At 37.2% G+C, this 23,642-nt stretch overlaps 1 protein-coding gene across 3 annotated transcripts in view; it reads left to right on the plus strand.

Annotated features, from left to right (window-relative positions):
* Nucleotides 1-333: 333 nt before the first annotated feature.
* LOC145692913 (uncharacterized) overlaps nt 334-23,642 on the plus strand; it is a 69,667-nt gene continuing 46,358 nt past the window's right edge. Inside the window, exons 1-5 of one of the 3 annotated variants that reach the window (XM_081768467.1) lie at nt 334-436; nt 4,037-4,118; nt 5,724-5,898; nt 10,725-10,900; nt 19,463-19,680. In XM_081768467.1, coding sequence (XP_081624593.1) covers nt 4,058-4,118; nt 5,724-5,898; nt 10,725-10,900; nt 19,463-19,680 — 630 coding nt within the window. In that variant the 5' untranslated portion in view covers nt 334-436; nt 4,037-4,057. Of the gene's footprint in view, nt 437-503; nt 534-4,036; nt 4,119-5,723; nt 5,899-10,724; nt 10,901-19,462; nt 19,681-23,642 lie in introns of those variants that run through there. The other 2 variants (XM_081768468.1, XM_081768469.1) reach the window with 2 other exon arrangements.

The raw sequence follows: 23,642 nt of genomic DNA on the forward strand, positions 1-23,642 counted from the left end.
TAGAAAATATCTCTAAATACTAATGACTATAACTCTAATTTGTTATATATACAATTGTAAAAATATCTTATTTTAAAAAGGTTTTACGCTAGTATTATAAGACTAATAGCTTTGAGAAATAGGTCTTTTATCAATACTCTGATTGTCTTTTTTTTCTCATATAAATTGTGAATTTACTTTTTTCTTCTCTTACGTCATTATTGGAGAATTCTCATTATAATGTATATTTCACTCCTGGAGCATATATGTACAAGAGATAAAAAAAGAGGACAAATATTGTAAAATATTTGCTTGCGTGCCCTATTGCCATTTTAACCGATTGGATTGCTCATTGGATGTTTTCCTGGTGCATGAAACAATGAGAGCGAGAATCGGTTTAGTTTTACTAACAAGTCACAATCGAGATGCGCAAAGTGTTGCATTTTGAGCGATAAAGGTAAATTAATAAGAAATTGTTATTTATTATTTAAAGGGTTTTTAGTAATCACACTTTTTCAGGATATAAATTGGCTATATGTAAAAACACTTAAAAAGTACATTTTTTTTCTGTAACAAGTTCAACGTAGAACTAGTAGGAAATTTAGTTAACATGTTTCACTTGATGCATTTAAACATTTACTGTGATCATACATTGAGTTGAGTTGATTATGAGTTTAACGTCCCGTTCAGCAGCGAGGCTATATGAGACGTGGACCTACTGATTAAAGGAATCCGAACCACATAGCTCCAGCCGGAAACCCGGTGATCATATATTGATTATATCGTTAGTACAGTGCAGATTGACAAGCTGTCGGCATGAGAAGGATAATAGAAATACAGATTGTAGTTCGTAGGGAAGAGATTGTATTATTACCTCGAGCATAATCCTTCCTTTATTTGCTACTTCAGATTTGTTAGCCCCATTAGTGTACAGATTTAGGGAAGGTTCTAGATTACTGGTCCCCCATGTAGATTAGTAGGTGGTAGGTTTCGTTCTGTATTAATGTTTATGCATTTATCTTATACAGTATTGCCGAGCGAGCCTTAGCGAGTGAAGGCGGGTTAGAGCCCCGCAGGGCACGTTGTTTTCTGTCTTTCTTACTACTGGGATTATAACAATTGCCACAAAATTATTTTCAGCCTTTGTGCCACAGAGTAGAATCTGCATGGTATGGTAATGTAGGCTAGGTTAACCTAGATGAAGTTAATTTCAGTTAGGTTAGGTTAGTTTAGTTTTGTTCTGTTGGATTCTATATCTTTGGACCTACTTTACATCACTTTAATTTTCTTCATTTATAATTATTTTGTTATGTTTATTGTACATATGACTTTACACTCATCCAAAAATCATCTTTTTAAGTGTGGATTTAAATCGTTGGGTAAAATTTACAATACACGCTTCGGCCGATAAGTAGGAACCATTTAAAGGGTGGAGTAGAGTAAGATAGGGATAAGTAGGGCCGTTTAGCAAAGGTAAGTTTGGAGCTATTTCGTTAAAGTTAATTGAGTTTAATTGCAGAAGAAACTTAATTAATTTTTTATTGCTTTGTGATGTTAAAGAAAGACTATTTAAATCCCGGACTGCAGACTTTTCTTGCAGTTAACCAGTTGTTCAATGTTGCATTTACACCTTCTGCACTTACCCTATCTATACACAAAGTTGCAAATATGCCTAGAGAATCGGAAAAATTCAGGTTCTTTCTGCAAACATCGATTCAAATTTTCGTGTCTACCTTAGGACACCAACTGGACTAGATATTATAAAGTTAACCTGAAATGTTTTTAGACCAAAAATATTGACTTATCTAAAAAGTTCTTAAGCTTGTTAATCTTTGGAACGCAAAATACATAATCGTGGTACGTAAAAGTGAAAGATTCCATTTTCAATTCAGAAGGAAGGCTACTGTTGTTATACCTTCACTATCAAGATGGTTCGCTTTTCCAATGTTTGGAAGTTCTATTTCATTCTTTAATTTACTTTCGCTCTCTCTCTCTGCTTTGTGTGTGTGTGGAGTGGAGGGAGGTATTTCGAAGTTTATATCGTTCAGACACTCCATATTCCACTTTCACACTCTGTATTTGACAACTTACACATGTCAGTCAATAATTTACACATCTTCTTCAAAAGTGCCAACAATTGTACGAAGGCTTTGCAGAATATTGTTCTAGTCTTGAGGTTCATCGTGTTAGGTGCGTGAAATTAAATAATGGTGTAATTTTATTTTTTTATATCTCTAAACGTGCATCAAGAATGAAAGATCAGTTCTCATGTATTAACAAACTTTCTACATGAAAAAATAAATTCTTTCTAACGTTGTAAAGAGATGTAGCACGTTTTCAGATTAATATGTTACATATCCCTCTTCCATTTACAGTCATTAATTTTAACCGTAAAATGATTGTTTATAGCCGTCAGCTTGTAACTCTGCACCATTAGTTTTTCTTGACAAATTTTTCTAAGTAGCATGTAGCTTGAGCATACATACTTGTAATGTTATAGAGTTTAACGACCCATGTTATGCATCGAGGTTAGATGAGACGGTGATAACGATTTGGTTGGTAATGATGATGGAATTATGAAAATATGATGAAACGGAAAAGAAACTCCGAGAAAATTCATGCATACCGTGTTCCTATTGATCTGTCATCTTCGGCTGCAATATCAGTATCAAATTTGGGTGGATGCGCACTTCAGATGACCGCACGTTTCAGCTGTGGCGTTTTTTTCTCGTTTTACCCATTTGAACTGCACTATTTCTGTTAATAGTTGCTAGTGGTAAACGTAACAGGTTTAATATTGGGTTCACGTCTACGACACTCTCGATGTCCAGTTACGCGAACTGGATAAGCTCCTCATAACTACGTCCATACTCCATGGTGTCAACATATTCACACCACAACCTACATCAATCTCATCTGCCATTTGCATTCGTTCGATGCTTTTGTGGCTGTCTATATACTTGTGTTAGATAGTGTAGTTTGTATGTATAAACTTGGTATTATTAAGTTATGTTACAACATTCGGTTCTTTTCTAACGTGAAAGTTGCGAACTCACTGGTTCCTGTTCAGTAGGTATATACAGGTTTACAGTATTGACACAGAAACTGTTGTTTCATGTCTACAGTTTGCAGGAGGGATTGGTTTCGTGATTCAGCCAGATGTGTGTGTATTGGGGAGGGGGAAGCTATAGGGAGAAACCAGACTGGTAGCGCTGAGGGTTCGGACATAGGAACAATCGTTTCATAGATTAAAAAATAAAATCTGTACGTTATACGAATAGGAGCTTATATACTATACAAGTTACTACTGAAATTATTATCTAACTAGTCTACTTACAATTAAACGAGTTCAGCGTTCCTCGACTATGCCATTTAGTTTAAAGGAGACGAGTGATAATTAAAGTGAATGATTTTGAAATAATTAATAAGGATGTGGAGGAAACGGAAAAACTCCGGGAAATTCCACGGGCACAGTGTTGTCCACCAACAAACTCACTTGACTTACGATCAAACCAGGGACCCGTAGTACTACAGTTGGACGCTCTACCATTTAGTTTTCCTACTCAACTTGTTAAATAGGAGTTACGGATACTGAATATATTATCGGTGCGAACTGCTTCCTGCATCGCCAAACGAGCAACTTGTGTTGCAAGTTGTAGCCACATCGAACTCTCCAGAACGAGGCTATTTATTGTTTCTTTACTTACTTAACGAAGCATTTGGGCCGAGTCCACGGTGATGAGATGCGTGCTTTGTCGTACTTTTTTAAATAACTCACTAATTAAGATCTTCCGCACTCCGAATCCAATAACTGCTCATTGATTCTTTTAGGTGGTGCCGTAAATGATTCAGTGGTTATCCTCGGAAAGAAACAAGTCATATGCAAACGATTACTATTAGAAATTATCATCTGGTCTTGATACAATAAAACATTACATCAATTTGTCTATGAGTACTCGCTCTGTATTGCATGAACGGATTTCAGTTGCAAATGCTTTGTGCTTTTCATCTATGGCAATTGTATTGCTTAATAACACATATTCTTTATCTTTTATAGAAATAAAAACAGTTTATCATTATGTGGCCAATGCTGCTGGATATGTCGAGAGACGAATGTAGAAGGGTGCTACGGCGCTTAGGTAAGTTGTACACCATCCTAAAGAAAAAAAAATAATAGTATACTCTTTTTCCTTTTTCATTGTGGGACTTTCTATTACTTGATCGTGTATACTTAAAAAAAAAAATGATTTTTACTGCTTTTCATTATTGATCTTTCTAACTATTTTATCTTCTAAAGTCGTTTCGTTTACACTGTATGGTCGTGTGTATGTGTCCAGGAGACCAAAAAAGAACTTAAGAACAAGTTGATGACTCCCATCATGAGTTTTGAACAGATGTAGAACGTTAAAAGTGACGAATTTAGTTCATTGATAGAGATGATATTCTATAAATGATAACTGAAAGTGGTAGAAATAGCCGATTCTGGTTTTAATGTTAGTCACTATATGTTGGTCTAATGGTAATAGATACCGAGAAACGCGATTTCTATAATCAGTTAAGCGTCCCAAGAATATATTCCATCTCCACTCTAATTTCTCTACTGAAGCTAGAAGTGGTATAAATCTACTGCAACTTCTGATTCAATATTAATTGAGGAAATATCACATCATATAAACCAGACTCCTTTACGTGATGTACACGTGATGCTATTACTTGTTACTGTCAGAATCTTTTTTCATTGTGGTGCAAGTAGTTCAGTAATTAAGACTTGTTCTTCATGTTCATGTGGTCCCTGATTTCATGTTTCGAAATCCACGGTTCAACAGCGATCCATGTCTTAAAAGATCCTGATGCTGAAGAGAGACGTTAAACTACTAATTAGTTTATGCTAGTGGCGTATTTAAGATTTTACTTCGTGATTGCTATGCACAACACGAGGAAGTGAAGGGGGGGGGGGGGGCAATTGCCCAGCTAAGTTTGAGAATTAAATATATTTTAATTTATGCATAAATTGAAGTTTTAATGGTCAAGAATTGTAGACTGGTGAATCTTATGTGATATGATACACACAAAAATTTGGCAGTGAATTTAACCTTTTATTCTATTCATCGAAGAAAAAGCAAGCATCCTCTTGCCCTACGTAATTTCCTCGGATAGTTATTCCCCCTTCTAGATTTTAATTCAAACGTTTACGTTTCTTTACAATTAACCAATGTAAATATTCCTTTGCTATAATAACTAAAGTTCCGTTATGTTGACATCCGTGCAAGTTGGTGTAGAACACCAGTTTCGCGTATCAGGTCCTCTTAGTTTTGGTGTTACTGACGACCGCCGATTTGAATCACTATTAACAGCGGTCGAAAATGTGATAGAAGAAACGAAAGAAAGTAACAACAACTAAGAAAAAGAAACAGAAGAGTAGAGTGGACGAAAGAAAGAAAAAAGAACGCAGTTCTTACATGGAATGAAATTTGACAAATACTGTATTATTTCTGAACAAAAAGCAGAAGAAAATAAAAAGTCAATGAAATTCTTAGAAATGATAAGAAGGGTTATTGTTGTACGTGTTGTACGTGAATGCGAAAAAGTAACAAATTTATTTCGGGGTGGGGGCTTAAGTCCGATAGCCCACCTTGAATACGCCACTGGTGTATACTAACAAATATCATAATTTTATTGTCTTAAGTTTTAAGCTAGAAGCTTTATTACAAGAAGTGAGGCTTTTTTAAAAATGTATTTTGTAGAACTTGAAGCATATGGAGCGACTATATCTGCATTGAGAGCCCAAGGTGATCTAACAAAAGAAAAGAGAAAGTTACTTCAAGATCTTGCATCAGCTTTGAGTATTTCGAAGGAAAGGCATCGGGCTGAGATTCGAAGGGCAGTAAACGATGAGAAATTGGCTACTATTGCTGAACAGTAAGTTAAGTTACACATGAATTGTGTATGTTAATTTTATACAGTTACAATTTAAAAACTTATATACTTGTACCGACATGTAGAAGTTTTAAATTAAAAAAAAAGTCTTGAATAATCGTTGTAGGTTTTAATTACAGTCTGGAAAGTATTTATTAGATTTTCTAATTTTATTAATTTATTTTTATATTTTTATTTATTTATTATTTTTGCTTATTAATTTGAGCAGCTGACGAGCTGTTACCTTCTGTGAAACAATGCATAAGAATCTGTCCTGTTTTTGGTCAGGGTGGATTGATTAAATCATTTGAATTTTTAAATAAATATAGTTGATTTAAATTAAATTGCGAAATAAATTAATTTAAAGTGAAAATAAGTGAAATCCCGTATCTGTTCTGTTATTTCGAGTGTGAAAGATAATAATATTATTAATTGTAATATTTTAATTATTATTATTAATACAATGAGCAAGGTTGGCTGGTTTAAACCAGCTGGTTTTTTTTAAAAAAAAACAACTGGTTTAAACAAAAAAAAAAAAAAGTGAAGAAAGAAAAGAAAATATGTTTTAATTCGTGTGAACTTCATGGTGGCGTTTCCACATATCAAACCATCTACATTAGTTTTATCTCCTTTACACCTTTTAATTAAAGCGTCCCGTGTTCAATTCTCGCTCGAACCACAACCCTTCTTTCAAGTGTACACCAAGTAGCGGTTCGGGTGTCACTTTAAGCGTGAATCTTCTCCTTGATAACCTCGGTATTTCATAAGGATGTTAAGCCTAAACATACGAAACGAAACTAAATTGTATATTTATGCTTGCCTGAGTGCCTGTTGTTTTATGAAGCCAAGGTTGCTTAAATATATTGATAGAAATTGGTAAAATTTATCGACTGCCTACGTACCTCCAACATTAGCTTGGATTAAACTTTGTTTTAATTTTATTGAATGATATCTACATACTAAATTTGTAATTTAATACCTGATTTAGCGTACTGATTATGATACGCTGACCTTAACATTTTACATGCAAATATATTTAAAGTAAACAGAATTTTCCGTGGCCTAAGGCGGGAGTTTCCCGATTTATATATAATTATGTGTAATGTGTTTACTTATGTAACTCTTTTTGTCTTTCTGAAATGACTCTTGACAATTATATTAACAAGTAGGCCTACGTTAACATATTTTTATCAGGAGTCCTTCGTGAGTGAATCGGCACTCATCGCATTTGTGGCCAATTAGTCCTGCTTTCGTGTCCAAATGGACAATTTCTCTTGGATGTAAACCGAGAAGCGGTTTGGATTGCGCTTTATGCTTACGTGACCCCTTCCAGCATAACTCTGTTATTGCATAGTAACACCAAGGCGAAACAAACATACTTGTGTCCATATGTAATATAAATACATAGAGCAAATTATTTAAACAAACAAACAAACAAACCAAAAAAAACTAGTTTTAAACCAAAAAACCGGGTTTTTTTTTTTCAATAAAAACCATGGTTTTTTGCCAACCCTGACAATGAGACTCACATGTAAGTACAGCATAGTATGGAAACGAGTGTCATGCAGACGATGATTAGGGAAAATCCTGTTTCGAACGGGTAACTGGGTCCAGCTGTCTTCTCTTCGTAACATATAGTTTGTAACTATTCCAATGGGGAAATCACCATCGACATTTAAGACAAAAATTATTTTATACGTGCGCGTCTGTTTGTTTGATCCCAGATAATTGTGGCGTATATAGAGGGGTCCGATCCCCCTCCGAAACTTATTTTTTTAAAATATATTTTATACCTTTATTCGAAATTTGTGTATTTTACATGTATTTAGTGCCGCAAGCTAGTTCCGATTTTTTTTTTTTAATATGCCCCTGCCAAATATCAGTAACTTTTGTGAAAAAAAAAGTGTCATGATGATAAACGTTGCTGTATTTTTTCCTTAATGCTTAAGAAACATTTCTTGGGATTGAAATAGGTTTACGATTGGGGATTAATTCAAAATTGAACCCCAATATTTTCACTTAAATGGCATAATTAATATTTAATATTAATTCGTAATCTTTTTTGTTCAGTTCGCGACCTTATTATACGTGGAGAAAGATTTGATTTAAATTTTAAAAAAATCAACAAAAATTATTTTTAAAAAATTATGATTTTTTCCACCCTGATTTGATTTATTTGATTCTTCCTTTCTTCAGAACGAAAACCATCCTTCTATGAGCTTTTTCCTTATATTTAGCTAGGATGCGTGCCTTTGGCACAAGAAACATGAATTTGATACCCGGTGGCAACTTATGTATATATGATCCCATATTAAGCTGTACGCGTAGCTAACATCTTTTAGTATGCTGAAATTAATAAGAAGAAATAAAAAAAAAATGTATTAAAACATTTTGTGAGTACGTTTCATAATTTGAATGATGTGTTTATTACGTACAATAATATAAACTTACAAATTTAAAGGTAGCTACAAATGATAAGGAAGACAGGTATTCTTGTCGTTCTGAATGTTGTTGAACAGCTAGCCAAACAAAGTATGTCTCTGGTAATATTTTTCTTTTTAAGCTTCAAAGTAACAAGATGAGGAATGTGTATATGACTTCAATTTGTTCTGATGTTAGTAAACAATCAATGAAAGGATATTGCAGTACTTTTTTGACTAATGATATACCAGTATCATCATCTACTGTCAAATTGAAGTTAACCATCCTTCTATAAGCTTAGAAATTGAAATTCAAATATTCGAATCATTATTAGTACTTGTAACTATTTTGTTTCAAACAGGATATGTAGATAAGGCTGTGGTGGTTTAGTCATAGAGCGCTCACCTCTGGTGCATAAGGTCGCTGGTTTCATCACATTCCGTGCCAAGTGAACTTTGTGGTGGGCAAACACCATGTGCTCGGAGTTCTCCCGTTTCCTTCCACTTTCTTTATTCCACCATCATCATCACCGTTACGCTTAGCCTCGGCACATAATAAAAAAGTATGTTAAACTAAAAAATAAAGTGTAGATTTTCTAAATGTCCTGACAGATATGATTCACAAGCGCAATCCGTTTTGAAAAAGGAAGAAACTCACTAAGTCAATATGGAATCTATATTGGACGTACCTTCATAGTGAACATACTTTCTGTAACTTCATTTCTCCCAATATCGATGTGCAATTTGAAATATGACTAGTAAGTTAAATTGATCAATCTATTTCATGTTTTTTTCTTGCTACTGCCAGAGAAAAATCGCTGTTTAGCTGTTAACTCTTCTTGGATTCATATTTCCATTTATGTCATGACTCTTTTTCTCTGGTCTAGTGGCTAGCAGTGTCCTTTAATGCACCAGGTCTCGGGGTCGATTTCCGATGGGAGAATATAGGACAATAGTTCAGATCCCACTTTAGATTGTAAGTTTCGTCCTATATAGACTCATTGTTGACGCAGGAGGGAAAGTAAAAACTCAGTCAATCAACTATTTGCGTCATAAGTTTGTTGATATGAATGGCTGAAAACCATAACAGTGTAAGTAATATTTTGGTCAAAATTGAGGTAATTTCATAAATGATAAGTGAACTCAAGGAAGTTCATCTGGTTAAAAGAGCTAAGCAGATTAATGTCATTTGCGAGATATATAGTTGTTTATAATCGCGCTTTTCTGAAGAAACTTACGGGATCAGCCAGATTTAAACGGAAAGTAGATTTATGCACTTAAGCAGGTGTGGTTTTCACCCATTCGTGTGATGTTTCTGCTCAATGTCCCAAATAGCAAAACTGATTAACCATAATCTCTTAAGTTTAAATTCAGCATATCTGTAAGAACTACTAGAAATCAGAATTTGCTTGCTTGTTTGAAACTGCTAAACCGTTTAAAATGAATTTTTGAACATAGTTAACACTTAGGTTGACCTGGGTTTTTATCGTTAGACTTTGATTAAAACGTATTTCCTAAGAGGGAACAGGTTCAGATATTCTAAATATTTTTTCACATATTTTCCATAAAGCTATTCTAACCGTGTGAAGAACAGGCATTTCATCTAGTTAAGTATAAAAATACAAAATGACACTAAGTTTTAGGCAGATGAGACAAATCAAAAATTTTACTTTTTCAGCACTATAGAATATGAATAAGGACAAAAGAAGTCAACAGAGATAACGTTATTACACTATGATTTACTAGAACAAATGTGGAAATATCAGAATAAATTCACAGCAGAGAACTTTTTCTTTGTTTTCTTTTATATTGTATAGTTCTTATTTTTACAAATTCTTTAGCATCCGTATGTACACTCACGTCCAAAATTATTGTCGCATATCTATAACTGTCTTCTCCTACGAATAAAATTTGATAATGATTTTGCAGGGTACTTTTAATACTGACACTATGTGTATAATCGGGCAATGTATATTTGTGGTAAATTTCATAGGAAAATAATTATAAATACGAAAATTAGAATGAGTTGCTAAATGGACAAGAAAGTTTTATTTTTGTTTTATTGTTCTTATTTACCGCTTTTTTGATATGAAATTTGCCACATACATGTCTTTGCTGATTATACACGTACTAACATTGTAAGAAATACCGGGCGAGTTCGTTATCAATTTATATTGCTACATCAACATATTTATAGACATGTGACAATAATTTTGGACATGAGTGTACCTATTCGTTAATTTTGTTTTTCTTGTTTTCGAAATTCGAACTTTAAATTTGAATGAGACGCGAAAAATCTACAGTAAATCACATTTCTTAAAATGATATTTTCCAGTGCGATTTTAATAGCACTGGCAATGTGTGATTATATTGAAGTGAAAAGCGTGTCTCATTTTAAATTACTTTCAGCATGGCTGGACCAAATACATCAACAGAATGGGCGATAGAAGGACGAAGACTTATTCCACTAATGCCACGCCTTGTCCCTCAAACTGCTTTCACTGCGTTGGCCAACAATGTTGCAAACATTGCCGCAGCTGAGAATGCCAAACTTCCACTTCCAGCAGCCACAGCGAAGAAGAGTGGTAAACAATTATTCCTTTTTTTGATATGGTGAATAGTACCATTAAAGATGTGAAATTCCCTATTCGTATAACGACAGCATAAAATTCATAAGGTAATATTCGACAAATTTTTCAATAACAGGTTGGAAGGAATAACACGTTTAAATTGTTTTACAAAAGAAACAAAAGTCCTTTTCTTAAACGTTCCGTGACAACTTCACAGTACTGACGATTTCAAGAACAAAAGATTATGGATTTTTCATGTAACTTCTGAACTTCAACTAAGTAGGATCTGGCAATTTTCGATTACAACAAGGAAGTGTTTGTTTGTTTGTTTGCTTTTAGCCTGAAGGTTCTCTCTATGCTGTTTGGCTCACGATGCTCTAAAGTTCATGCTCGAGCCTCCTTTAAGTCGATCTCTAAACTTCAAAATTGCTTTACGCTTCAATGTGTAGAATGCTCAAAGGCTAGGTCTCGACCACTTTGTTATACTATTTTCATAGATTCTTTCGTAAGACAAAGTGATATATACAATCAAATGGAGGGAAGTGAAGTACAAACAATGATAAAGTACGGGTTGAGAAGTCTTACACCAGGCAGATTTATGGAGACGTGATACAGACATTATGTAATACAGAACGTAATACCACTGCATTAAGAAATTGTACTGTCAGTTTTTCTATGTAAATAGTTGTGTGATAATGCAGATCGCTCTGTACATCAAGATCCATATCGTAGAAAGTATCAACATCTATCACATGAAGAGCTAATAAACCATTACAGCGATATCACATGGCAGCATTCAACTGAGCATCCGGATCTCAGCAGATAAACTATTGTTGGGTGCATGTTATCACAAGAGCAGAAAGATTGTCATGCGATTATTCCATTTCACAATTTGCCTCTTCTTCAGGATCCAGTGTTGGGCAAAACCAATTGAAATCAATTGCAATTGATCAATCAATTGAAAGTAATTGCTCTGAAAATTAATTGCAATTGATTTCAATTTGTAATTGACAATTAATTTCAATTACAATTGAATTCAATCATAAAATTTGCAATTAAATTTTCGTCAATTGTTAATTGTTAATTGGTCACCAGGCAATTGAAATTTTTAATTGTTAATTGTCAATCGCAAAGGGTGCAATTGAAAAATTTAATTGTTAATTGCATTTGACGATTGAAACTTTTAATTGTTAATTGCAATTGAAATCAGCAATTAAAAATGAAGACAAGAAGATGTGAGTATATTGTGTTGTCCACTTGTTACTGTTTTACATATTTCAAATAACCTAACCTAAGAAATGCTGGATAACTACCATCCCTTAGCCAACCTGGAAAGAAAGCCGTGAAACTAAGTATTTTTTAAATATATTATGTTTATTGTTCTATCTCCCTCGAAAGAATTCTATATGCCCGTCATGCATATAATAGGAATGGGCACGAGCGAGTTTTCTTTAAAACTCGACTCGACTCTAAACAGACATCTTTGAGCTCGACTCGAGAATTCGGTTCGAAAAATTTCCCCCAACTCCACTCGAATTCGGATCGAGTTTCCATCGAGTCGAGGCAAAACGAGCCAATCCGAGCTAAATCCTTTGTGTAGTCTCAAGTACTACTCTCTTCAAGTATCCTAGATAGACAATATAATTATCAATGATACTACTACTATTACTATAACTAATTATTATTATACCACCGTGTATCTGTATAAACATGGAATATAGGCGGTTTGTATTTGAATACTAAAAATTAGTTGACTGTCGATCTCGGTCATCAAGAAATCTTCAGGAGGCAAGGACATCGGTCACGAGGTTCTAGGTTTGAGTTCAGGAGGAGCAAGTATTCGGGCTCGAGCCAAAAATTGTTAAAAGTTATAGGACTCCAGCCAAACATGTTCAAAACTGCTCGACCGGGGTTTAGGGTTGTCAATGACTCAAGCGGCTCGCTCACAGCTCATTCACTTATCGAGCTGAATCGAGAAGTGAGCCGAGCCAACAGCTCATCCAACCGAGCCAGCTCGAGCCGAACCGAACCGAGCTGATTGCTTACCCCAACTGAGCCGGTTCGAGCCATCGGCTCAGTTAAGCTGACTCGAACCCAGCCTATGGACTCGTTTCAACGGAACTGGTTCGAGCCATTGGCTCCAATCAAGCCGAGTCGATGACTCGCCTCTACCGAGCCGGCTCAAGCCATCGGTTCAATTGAGCCCAGTTGATGGGTCATCCCAACTAAGCCAGCTCAAGCTGTACGCTCAGTTGAACCGAGCCGAGCCGGTTGACACCACTATCCCGGTTGAGCTTCTACTTTGGCTAAAAAAAATTGGACTGTAGAGTTCTCAGCCTTGATGGTAAGAACTATAGTATATACTTATATTGGTGCTCATGGCGTCATTAACTTGCTCCCCGACCAACGAATTTCGAGGTACTTTGTTTTGCATCTTTTGTGTCGCTTTATGCGCCTATTCCCACATTTTGTTCGTCACCGGAAGTGGGTCAAAATGGACCTACAAATATGGCAGAACAAGCTATTGCTGTTCGTCACCAATGAATTTCGAGGTTGTTTCCTTCACATCGTGTTGTGCCGTTTTGTATGTCTACTTCCACGTTTTGTCCGTCATGGGAAGTGGGTTAAAATGGGTCCCCAAGATGGGACGAAAATGAATCACTGTTCCGTCACCAACGAATTTCGAGGTCGCATCGTTTAGTGCCAGTATCTTGCCGTTTTGAGCGCGTATTTTCACGTTTTGTTTGTCACCGGAAGTGGGTCAAAATGGGCTTCCAAGGTGGGACGAAAATGACCAAGAGTTTCACCACTATCGAATTTCGAGGTCGTTAATTTCACATCACGTACCCTTTTATGCATCTATTTCGACGTTTTGTGGGTCACTGGAAGACGGACAAAATGGGCCTCAAATGTGGGACGAAAATGACCCACTGCTCCGCCACTAACGAATTTCGTGGTCCTTCCTTTCGTATCGACTAGTGAATTTTCGTGCCGTTTCGTGCCCCTATTTCCACGTTTTGTGCGTCACCGGAAGTCGGTCAAAATGGGCTTTCAAGATAGGACGAAAATGACCCATTGCTCCGCCACTACCGAATTGCGAGGATCTTCCTTTCGCATCGACTAGTGAATATTCGTGCCGTTTCGTTCCCCTATTTCCACGTTTAGTGCATCATCGGAAGTGGGTCAAAATGGGCTTCCAAGATGGGACGGAAATGACCAAGAGTTCCGCCACTATCGAATTTCGAGGTCATTAATTTCACATCGCGTACCCTTTTGTGCGCTTATTTCGACGTTTTGTGCGTCACTGGAAGACGGTCAAAATGGGCCTCAAAGGTGGGACGAAAATGACCCATTGCTCCGCCACTATCGAATTTCGAGGTCCTTCCTTTCGCATCGACTAGTGATTTTGCGTGTCATTTCGTTCCCCTATTTCCGCGTTTTGTGCGTCACCGGAAGTGTGTCAAAATGATCAGATAAAATATCAATGTAAACAAACTGAACAGCGGGAGAACAATTAAGAAACATTTCTAAAATTGGATATATTTTCTGTGAATATATATCCAACAACGTACATGTGTTTTGATTGGGAAGGCCGATGGGGGCTGAATTTGAACGTAAACACTATCTGGAATGTCACTATATGAATTCGATACAAATATTGTTCATTTTCTACTATTTTTACATGTCCCGGTGAACGCCCCCTCAGACCCTCTTGGTTCGAATTGTGAAGAAAATCTCCTCTAAGCCCCAGCCTATACCGCGAAAACTATGAATGTGACACTAACATATGCCATTTTCTACTATCCTTTACATATCCCGGTAAAAGCCCCTATGATCCTCTGGTTCCAATTTTGAAAAAATGCCTCTGGACCGCAGCCGATGGGGCTGTATTTGGAAGTCAACGCCTGTGGAAGTACCACCATTCATCTCAGCGATAGCGAAAACTATGGATTTGACACTAATATCGGTCATTTTCCATTATTTTTACATGTCTCGCAATTCCCCACTCCCGGTGACTCCCGGCCCGCAAACAATGGTGGCTAAATTTGACAATCATCGCTAATGAAAGTATCACCATTGATCTCAGCGACCGCGAAAACTACGGATTTGACACTAATATCGGTCATTGTGGATTATTTTTACATGTCTCGTGATCCCCTTTATAATGCCCCCCTTCCTTAGCTAATGGGGGCTAAATGTAAAGTAAACGCGGTCTTGAGATTCACCATTGAGCTCAGCGACCCCGAAAACTATGAATTTGACATTAATATCGGTCGCTTTTGATTATTTTTACATGTCTCGGAACTCCCCCCTCTGGTGACCCAAGGCCCGCATACAACGGTGGATGAATTTGAAAAAAATGAAATGAAATCTTTAAGTTTTACGTCCCACGAATATGCCGGTTAGGCTAAAGGAAACGGTGAAGATGAGAAATGAATGAAATGGTGGAATGAAGAAAGTGGGAGGAAACGGGAGAACCCCGAGAAAACCCACGAGCACGATGTTTGTCCACCACAAAGTCCACACGGCGCGAGCTGGGGTAGAACCAGGGATCCCAAGCACCGGAGGTGAACGCTCTACCACCGAGCCACCGTGCCCCCTGGATGAATTTGAAAGTCATCGCTAATGGTAGTGTCACCATTGATCTCAGCAACCGCGAAAACTATGTACAGTGAAACCTGTCTTTAGCGGAATCGAGCGGGACTTGCAAAAATTTCCGTTAAAGTCAGGTTTCCGCTTAGTGGAGGTAGACCTTTCCTTTTTTTAAAAAAAAAAAAAAAAAAAAAAAAAAACATGCTAATAAAGGGGCATACTGAGAAAATATATTGCTGTACGTACATTGTTCGATTACAGTACTTCTTTCTTCTACGAATAAATACACAAAAAAATTAAAATGAATACAAAATATATTATGCACACGTTTTCTTTATTTTTCTAATAGCCAAGCTGGGTTTTCTGTGTACATTGCTGCTTGGCTTTCCGCGTACACTTTAGCCTGAGAAGTTATACTAAGTGAATCAGAATAATTTTTCCGTAAGACAAATTTTTCAGTTCCTTTAAACTTCTGAGAGCATCTTGCTATGTATTTATTCTACACTCTTCTTCGAACTCTGTATCGTATTCCTCTTCTTCCTCTATCTCGTTTTCTTCTTTCCGACATTCCGTATGATTTTTGATAAAGTTGCGGGGATTAAGGACAATTAGTGGGGGTGAATGTGAGTTGTGGTTGGGGAAGGTAAACACTGTCCAGAAATATTTAACAAAACAACTAACATTTTATCGCACAAAGTGTAATGTATATGTCTCACAAAATGTCTAAATATCTTCTAAACGCTGTAGTCCGGAACTCAGAATTTTCCGTTAAATGTTTATTTTTCTTTCCGTTGTCCGCGTAACACAGTTTCCGCTTAATGAAGGGATTTTTTACACGTTTTGTTCTCCAAAATTCATGAGACCGTGAAATATTTCCGTTTAAGACAGTTTTCCGTTTAATAAAGGGTCCGTTGAAGACAGGTTTTACTGTATTTGACACTAATATCAGTCATTTTGGATTACTTTTACGTTTCGCGCCCCCCTTCCCCCGTTAAACCACGGCCCGCAGCCGAATAGAGTGAATTTGGAAGTTAATTCGATCAGAGTTTTACCATTGATCTCAGCGACCGCAAAAACTATGAAATCGGCACTGATATCGGTCATTTTTACTACTTTTACATGTCCCTGTAAACGCCCTCCTGAGACCCCCTATTTTGTCAAAAACGCTTCGCCTTGGTGTGGGACCTGGACCAAAGTATCTTTGACCACAATTTGGTAGCTCTCGGTCAACTTGTCTGGTCTCCAGGCCGGTCTCGGTAAACGTCCCCCTGAGACCTCCCTAGTTCGAAATTTGAAAAAAACTCTTCGTCTTGATCTGGGGCCTAGACCAAGCTACCCATGACCAAATTTTGAAAAGTTTCGGTCCACTCGTCTGGTTTACAGGCCGCACAAAGGTAGACAGACAGACACGAACAAACTCTTTATTTTATTTATATTAGAAAGGTCAGATCCGCCCTTATTGTAATACAGTGATGCTTGAGCGATTGATCGTAGAAATTCAAACTCCGATGAGTGATAATTTCATAGGCTTGTTTTATTACAAGTTTAAACTCTTTAGTCAGTAGAGAAGAGGGCTTGAATCAGGGGTCAGAGTTGATGACAATGGGTTTTGGTAGGTCTGTGGGTCACAGTGGGTGAAAGTGATTCATGGTGGGTGGTGGGTCAGAGTGGGTCACGATGGGTGGTGAGTCAATTGGTCGTGGCTAAAGTTTTCATTGCCCCACGCCCTCTCTGAACTACAGTGTTGAAAATTAATCAGTGAAAATCAATTGCAATTGATCAATCAATTGAAAGTAATTGCTGTGGAAATCAATTGCAATTGAATTAATTACCAATTAATTTCAATTGCAATTGAATTTCTGAATTCAATTGCAATTACTTTCCACTGCAATTACTTTCAATCAATTGATTAATTGCAATTGATTCTCCATTATTAATGGTCAACTGCAATTAACAATTAACCATTACTTACTTCAATTGTTAATTGCAATTAACAATTAAATTTACAAATTAATTGTTAATTGTTAATTCAATTGAAATTTGCCCAACACTGTCAGGATCCTACAACTTTCTGATCCAGACTTGGTACCACATGGATGAAGTTTGGTTCCATCATTTTGGGCTTTGTACGGAACAATACCCCAAATTTGGAAGCATCAATTCTCACAAACACCAAAGAAATATCAGGCACAAGTTTTAGCCCTGAAGATAGTGGATTCAGTTATCTGGAGTGCTTAGACAGGATGTCTACTAAAATTCCAAAATGAAATTTCGTGACTTTTCGTGACCTTTTCTTTACCAAATCATAAGATTTCCTAACATTTTCAAGAGCGAATTTGGCTGCGAATTAGGTCGAATTTCATCCATGCTATAAAAACGTACTTTTCTTGCGATTTGGTAGCGTCTAAAGCCGGTCATAGGCATTTTTGATGGTGAATTTTGACGTTTTATAGAACAAAATTTTCCGATCTGTACTTACATTTGCACAGTTAAAAAAAAAATCGTGACCCAAAAGCTAAATTTAGTGACTTTTTCGTGACTTTCATGACCGTTTTCTGATTTCGTGACTTTCGTGACCGATAGACACCCTGTTAGAGCATAGTACTTGTTAATTGAATATCACGTGATTTTAAGGCCATTATCATGCTGAACTTACATCAAAAGTATGTGATGGCAAAGAAAGGTGGACAATTGCGATATGGCGTTTTGCTTCTCCAGGACAATGTTCCAACCCATACATTTGAAGTAGTACAAGCTGCCATCCGCAAGCAATGTTAAAAGTGTTAAAGCACTTACGACGTTTATCTTACAGTTAGTTCAAAAGACAGACTCCCGGAACATCTCCGCGGCCACAAATTTTCTAACAGTGAAGACTTATGTGGGTTGAATGATTAGGACAGGGAAAACATTCTTTTCGACAGTAGATACAACAAAAGCGCGTAAAGGAAGAAACGAGTAAAACTGTATTGCAGCTAGGTTGACACGAGCTTTTCGGATAGTCCTCATATATACCTAAAAGCATTTTACGAACCGATCGTTATAATTCTGATAATGGACCCAGCCATAAGGGTAAGCAAATTCGGAATTTCACATATTTAATGGGACTTCCCAAGAGTTCGATGTTGATTGTGCCTTGCATTCTATTCAATAGTTATTGTTCCTTTACGTGGGAAGGATAAAACCATTTAAATAGGAATTGGACAATTCATGATTCATTGTTATCTGATATTCTGTATATTAGTTATCTAAAATTACCAAGTTCGTGCGACAACGGTTTCGCACTTGTAGAAGACACACTCACTTGTCAGTAAGAAATGATTGTATTCGTCGCCTGATGTAATGTAGTTGCAAGTGTTTTAAAGTTATATTTTGGAAGTATGTTGCTGTCATAGACTGTCCCAGAATTTTGGAACAGGTGGTAGACAAAATACGAGATCCATAACTTCGTAATTCAAATTCCTTTGAAACTTGAAGAACTATATGCTCTTGCAGTTGAAACTGAATTTACATTAACTATAACCAGTAAACGCATAACAATAATAATAATAAACGTGATACATATATCTTTAGCTATATATAAAGTGATACCAGAGACTTTAGAAACTACTCGCATGTGGTTACTGAATTTCACAAAATTTCACACATTCCTTTTCTTTCCAGAGCTTTTTTCGTTTATGTTTCACTGGAGCATTGAGAGGTGAGAAAGACTAATTTTAAAGAATAGAATTTGGTATTTCTAAATTCGTTTCGCACGCATTCAAAAATTAATTAATGTATCTAAGAGTGAACACTTAAAAGATATCAAATCAGCAGTAATCAATGTATTGATAAATTTTGGTTAAAACAAGCAGGTTTATCTCCTGTAGGACTATTGAATCACCAGAGTTAACATAAGAGCTCTAGTGTGTTTTGTTTTACGTCTCATTCTACAAGCACAAAATGGAGACAAATCGCAAAGATAATAAAATAAATATTTCTCACAAGGATCGGAATCCCCACCACCTAGTATTCCGGAGCCGAGTAAAACTCCACAGCTTGCTTCAAGTCCAACGTCCAACGTGGTGATGTTACCAGCGGGAGTGCCGCTTCCAATGAAGGAAGAGGAAGAGGAAAAAGGACGAAAGCGGCGAAGATCATCTTCTTTGGAACCACCTCTTCCGGCCGCTCGACCACCGTCACCACCAGCAGCTCCACCTCCGAAGGTTTCTTTCATTCTCATTAATTTGATGTCTTAACCATTGACTAATTTGTTGATGCAATTCATGTCAAGAAGAGAAAATACTATTTTTATCTTGCATCGTGGAAATGAAATTCAGAAATGTAGTTTCGAGGTATTCTCTGACCCTTTTATCAATGTGTCTTCTTCCGCTATGCTACCAACTAAAAATGACTTTAGGACTTATCTATCCGTAAAAACTCAAGCTTCAATAGAAAATCTTTGCAAAGAAAAAATAAGTTACATTACACTTACAATACAATGGTGCGTGACTTGACCGGGACTCGAACCCGGGATCTTCGTCGTACGATGCCGATGCGTTAACTATTACACTACCCAGTCCGCTCCCAGAACAGCCATATTCTGTCACTCTTCAGTGTTCTTTCTCTCAGACGTGGCTTGTAGCACAACCTAGCTGTTGTGCTTGGACAATGCAGTGTCCATGTTCAGAACACCGCCACCGATTGTATTGTCATTATTTTCATGAAAGGAGGAAACAGCCGATTTAAACTTATTCGTACATACTGAATCCTGTATAGGTGAAAATTCAGTAGTATATAAAGAGTGACAAGTCCATGACTGGACCAGGACTCGGACTCAGGATCTTCGGGATTCCGTGCGGATGCGTTACCACAATGCTACCCAATCCGCTGACAGAACAGCCATAGTGGTTAACTCATTGGCATGGTATGTGTTTGGGGTCCCTGGTTCGATCCCAGATCGCTCCAAGTGAACTTTGTGGTGGACAAACACCGTGTGCGTGGGTTTCCTTGGGGGTTCTCCCGTTTCCTCCCACTTTCTTCATTTCACCATTTCATTCATTACTCATCATCACCGTCTCCTTTAGCCTAACTGGCATAACCGTGGGACGTAAAACTCAAAGATTTCATTGGCATGGTACGCCGAAGATCTCAGGTTCGAGTCCAGGTCCAGTCATGTTTATCATCGAATTCGCACCTATGGCGGATTTGGTGTGTGAAAATAAATTTAAATCGGTTGTAGAAACAGCATCACATGAAAAGATGTTATAAAGTAATGGCAATCAGGTGTTTCACATCTTGATGTGTTTTCTTCCGAAGTGTCGTTGATTGAAAAATGTCAGAAACGTAGGACTATTTCCACTAACTACATTAGGTTATGAAATCTACAGTATTAATCTAGAATATCCAAGATAAGCTTTGGACTGACTCATATTCACTTCTTTTAGATATCATGTGGTAACATCTCTCTTCCTTGTAACGGTTTTTCATGTGATGCAATTTGTATCCAATCTTTAATCAACATATTTGGAAAGTGTAGATTGAACTAACTTACTTTTTCTTTGCACGTATTTTCTATTAAAGCATAGGCTTTAGGGGTTGGCAGAACCTATAACCATATTATAGGTTAATAGTGTAGCAGAAGAATTCACATTGAGTAAGGAACGACGGAAGCTTCGAAACTGTATATTTTTATTTTTATTTCCGAGGTGCAAGGTATGAATAGATTTTTCTCTTTTCAGTTTTAAATATGTATCCCATAGCTTCATAAGAAAAATTAAATTCATAGCTTGTCTTCTTTAAAAAATTAGTTTGTGTTAGTGTGGTTGGTGTTGCTTGGCGAAGAGATACTCATTCATTATTAGAGCCATTGACTTCTCATTTTCACTTTTCCTTTCTTTTTTCTAGTTTTGCAATTTTACCCTTGTAGGACAATTAGAAAGAAGTACACTAAATGATAATATTTCTGAAGAACTAATTTGGATAACGGGATTATTATTATTATTATTAAAGATATACGAGACTCGTATGTAATTGAAGAGAGTCTCTATCATTCTACCCAGTATACATTTAAGCGCCAACAGTCATGGGATAGAGGTAGTTATCCAGTTGAATTACAGGAACAGAGCGGAAAAACAGTCGTATGGCACGAAGCAGTTTCAGTACTGTCAGTTGGACTTTTATGAGTGCAGTAAAACGTCGTGTACCATGGTGATGGTAACCGATGGTAATTATTGGTTTGAGCACGGAATGATAGTTGATTATAGACAAATCAGGCGTTTGATTTCGGAGGTTGTTCGGACATTGAACTTTTCTCGCTCCACACTGTCGTGGTGGACCGTGAATAGCGCACAGTGGCCGTCCGCGTGTACTGAGTGACCGCGACCAGCGACGTCTGGGTTAACTTGTTCGAGCAAACACAAACAACAGTGCGTGAATGAACAGCACAAATCAATGTATTAGAACGTCTCTCAGTGGAGCGCAATTTGGTCTTCATGAGGTAGCGCAACCGCAGACCAACACCAATGACGCTACTAGCCGCTGACCATCAGCATCTGCATCTAACGTGGGCTCAGGAACCTTCGACGACCGACAACGTGTAGTTTGGTCAGATGAGTCACGTTTCCAGTCAGTACGCGCAGATGATAGCGTCTGGGTATGGCCCAAACGACATGAGATCATGAACCCAAGTTGTCAATAACCCATTCTCCAGGCTGGTGGTGACTTCCAATGGTTTGGGTCCTTTGGTCCGCCTAACCTGACATTAACCAATCATCGCATGTTCAGCTGCTTGGTAACCGTCTCCGGCCCTTATGGACTTAATGTAGCGTGCAACAATAGCATATTTTAGGATAACAATGGACTATATTACCGGGGTGCAATTGTGCGTGACTGGTTTGAGGAGCATCTTGCCACTTTCAACACATGATTTGACGTCCTAGATCTCCGGACATGAATCCTATGGAGCACATACAGGATATCATTGAATAGGCTATTCGTGTCCAGGTTCCTCCAACTACCACCGAGTAGATGGCAGTCGGGGCTACATGATTGTACATCCCTCCAACGGACTACTAGCGACTTTTCTTTTCCCTGTCACGTCGAGTTGTTGCAATTCGCCGTCCTCGAGGAGGTCCCGTACGTTATTAGGTAGATATCCCATGACTTTTGGTACTTAAACGTACACTTGTGTATGTGCCAGTTCCGCGGTAAAACTATCAAATATATTTAAATTATACACGTGGCATATATTTTCTTTGGGACTTCCCAAACTGACGTATGATCTAGAGTTGAAATAAGTCAAGAACAAGAAGATAACGGTGGAGGTGGGATGGAAGTGAATTCAGTCACAACGTGAAAGTTTACGCATATACATAATGCAATTTTTATAAAGCCCTCGGTAATTTTCGTATTTTTCGATTCGATTTATTCGATTTTGATGGAATATAGCTGTATTTTCTTTGAAGCTTCTGTACTACGTTCACTGCATGGAGTTGAAATCGGTCAAAAATAAGATGGCAAATTTACCTTCATCTGAAAAGAAATAATTTCGTAAAATATCAGTTTTTCATGAATATATATATTTTTTCTTTCTTTCTTTCTGTGAAACCTATGAATTATCCTACTACTTGGAGTTCAAATCAATTAGGGCAAGTTGAATTCATTCTGTCTTTGAAAAAAGTTTAATAGCCCCCCTCCCCGGCGTAGTCGCTAACACTCTCGCCTTTGTGCCAGCAGGTCCTGGGTTCGATTTCTGGTGGGAATACTCAGTCGAAAATATGTAAGAGCTTTTAGTCCGGCCATCCTGAATGAGATGTTCCTGAGTTTTCCTCATTCACGCCAGGCAAATGTCGAAACAGTACCTTACATACATGTCCCAGGCCACTTCCTTTTTCCCTTCTTCGGGTAGTATGCTCACTGAGAGACGTCATCCCTCATATATGACGGGCTTAAGGCCATAAATGCCAGTAAAGCCCAGTATAAATAAATACAATAAAAAAGTTTAACAATAACCGTTGTAAAAATTATCCATTTTTCATGAAACCGTGTTGTGCTTTGCTTAACGTTTCCAAATAGGGCATATTGCTTGGGCTTGAAGTCAGTCAGGATGTAGGAGTGAAGTAACCTCTGATTTTAACACAATATTTCAAGATAACTTTTCGTAGAACTTCACGATTTCTAGTTAACA

The sequence above is a fragment of the Thermobia domestica genome, chromosome 8, assembly GCF_964235325.1.
Source record: "Thermobia domestica chromosome 8, izTheDome1.hap1.1, whole genome shotgun sequence".
NCBI lineage: Eukaryota > Metazoa > Arthropoda > Insecta > Zygentoma > Lepismatidae > Thermobia > Thermobia domestica.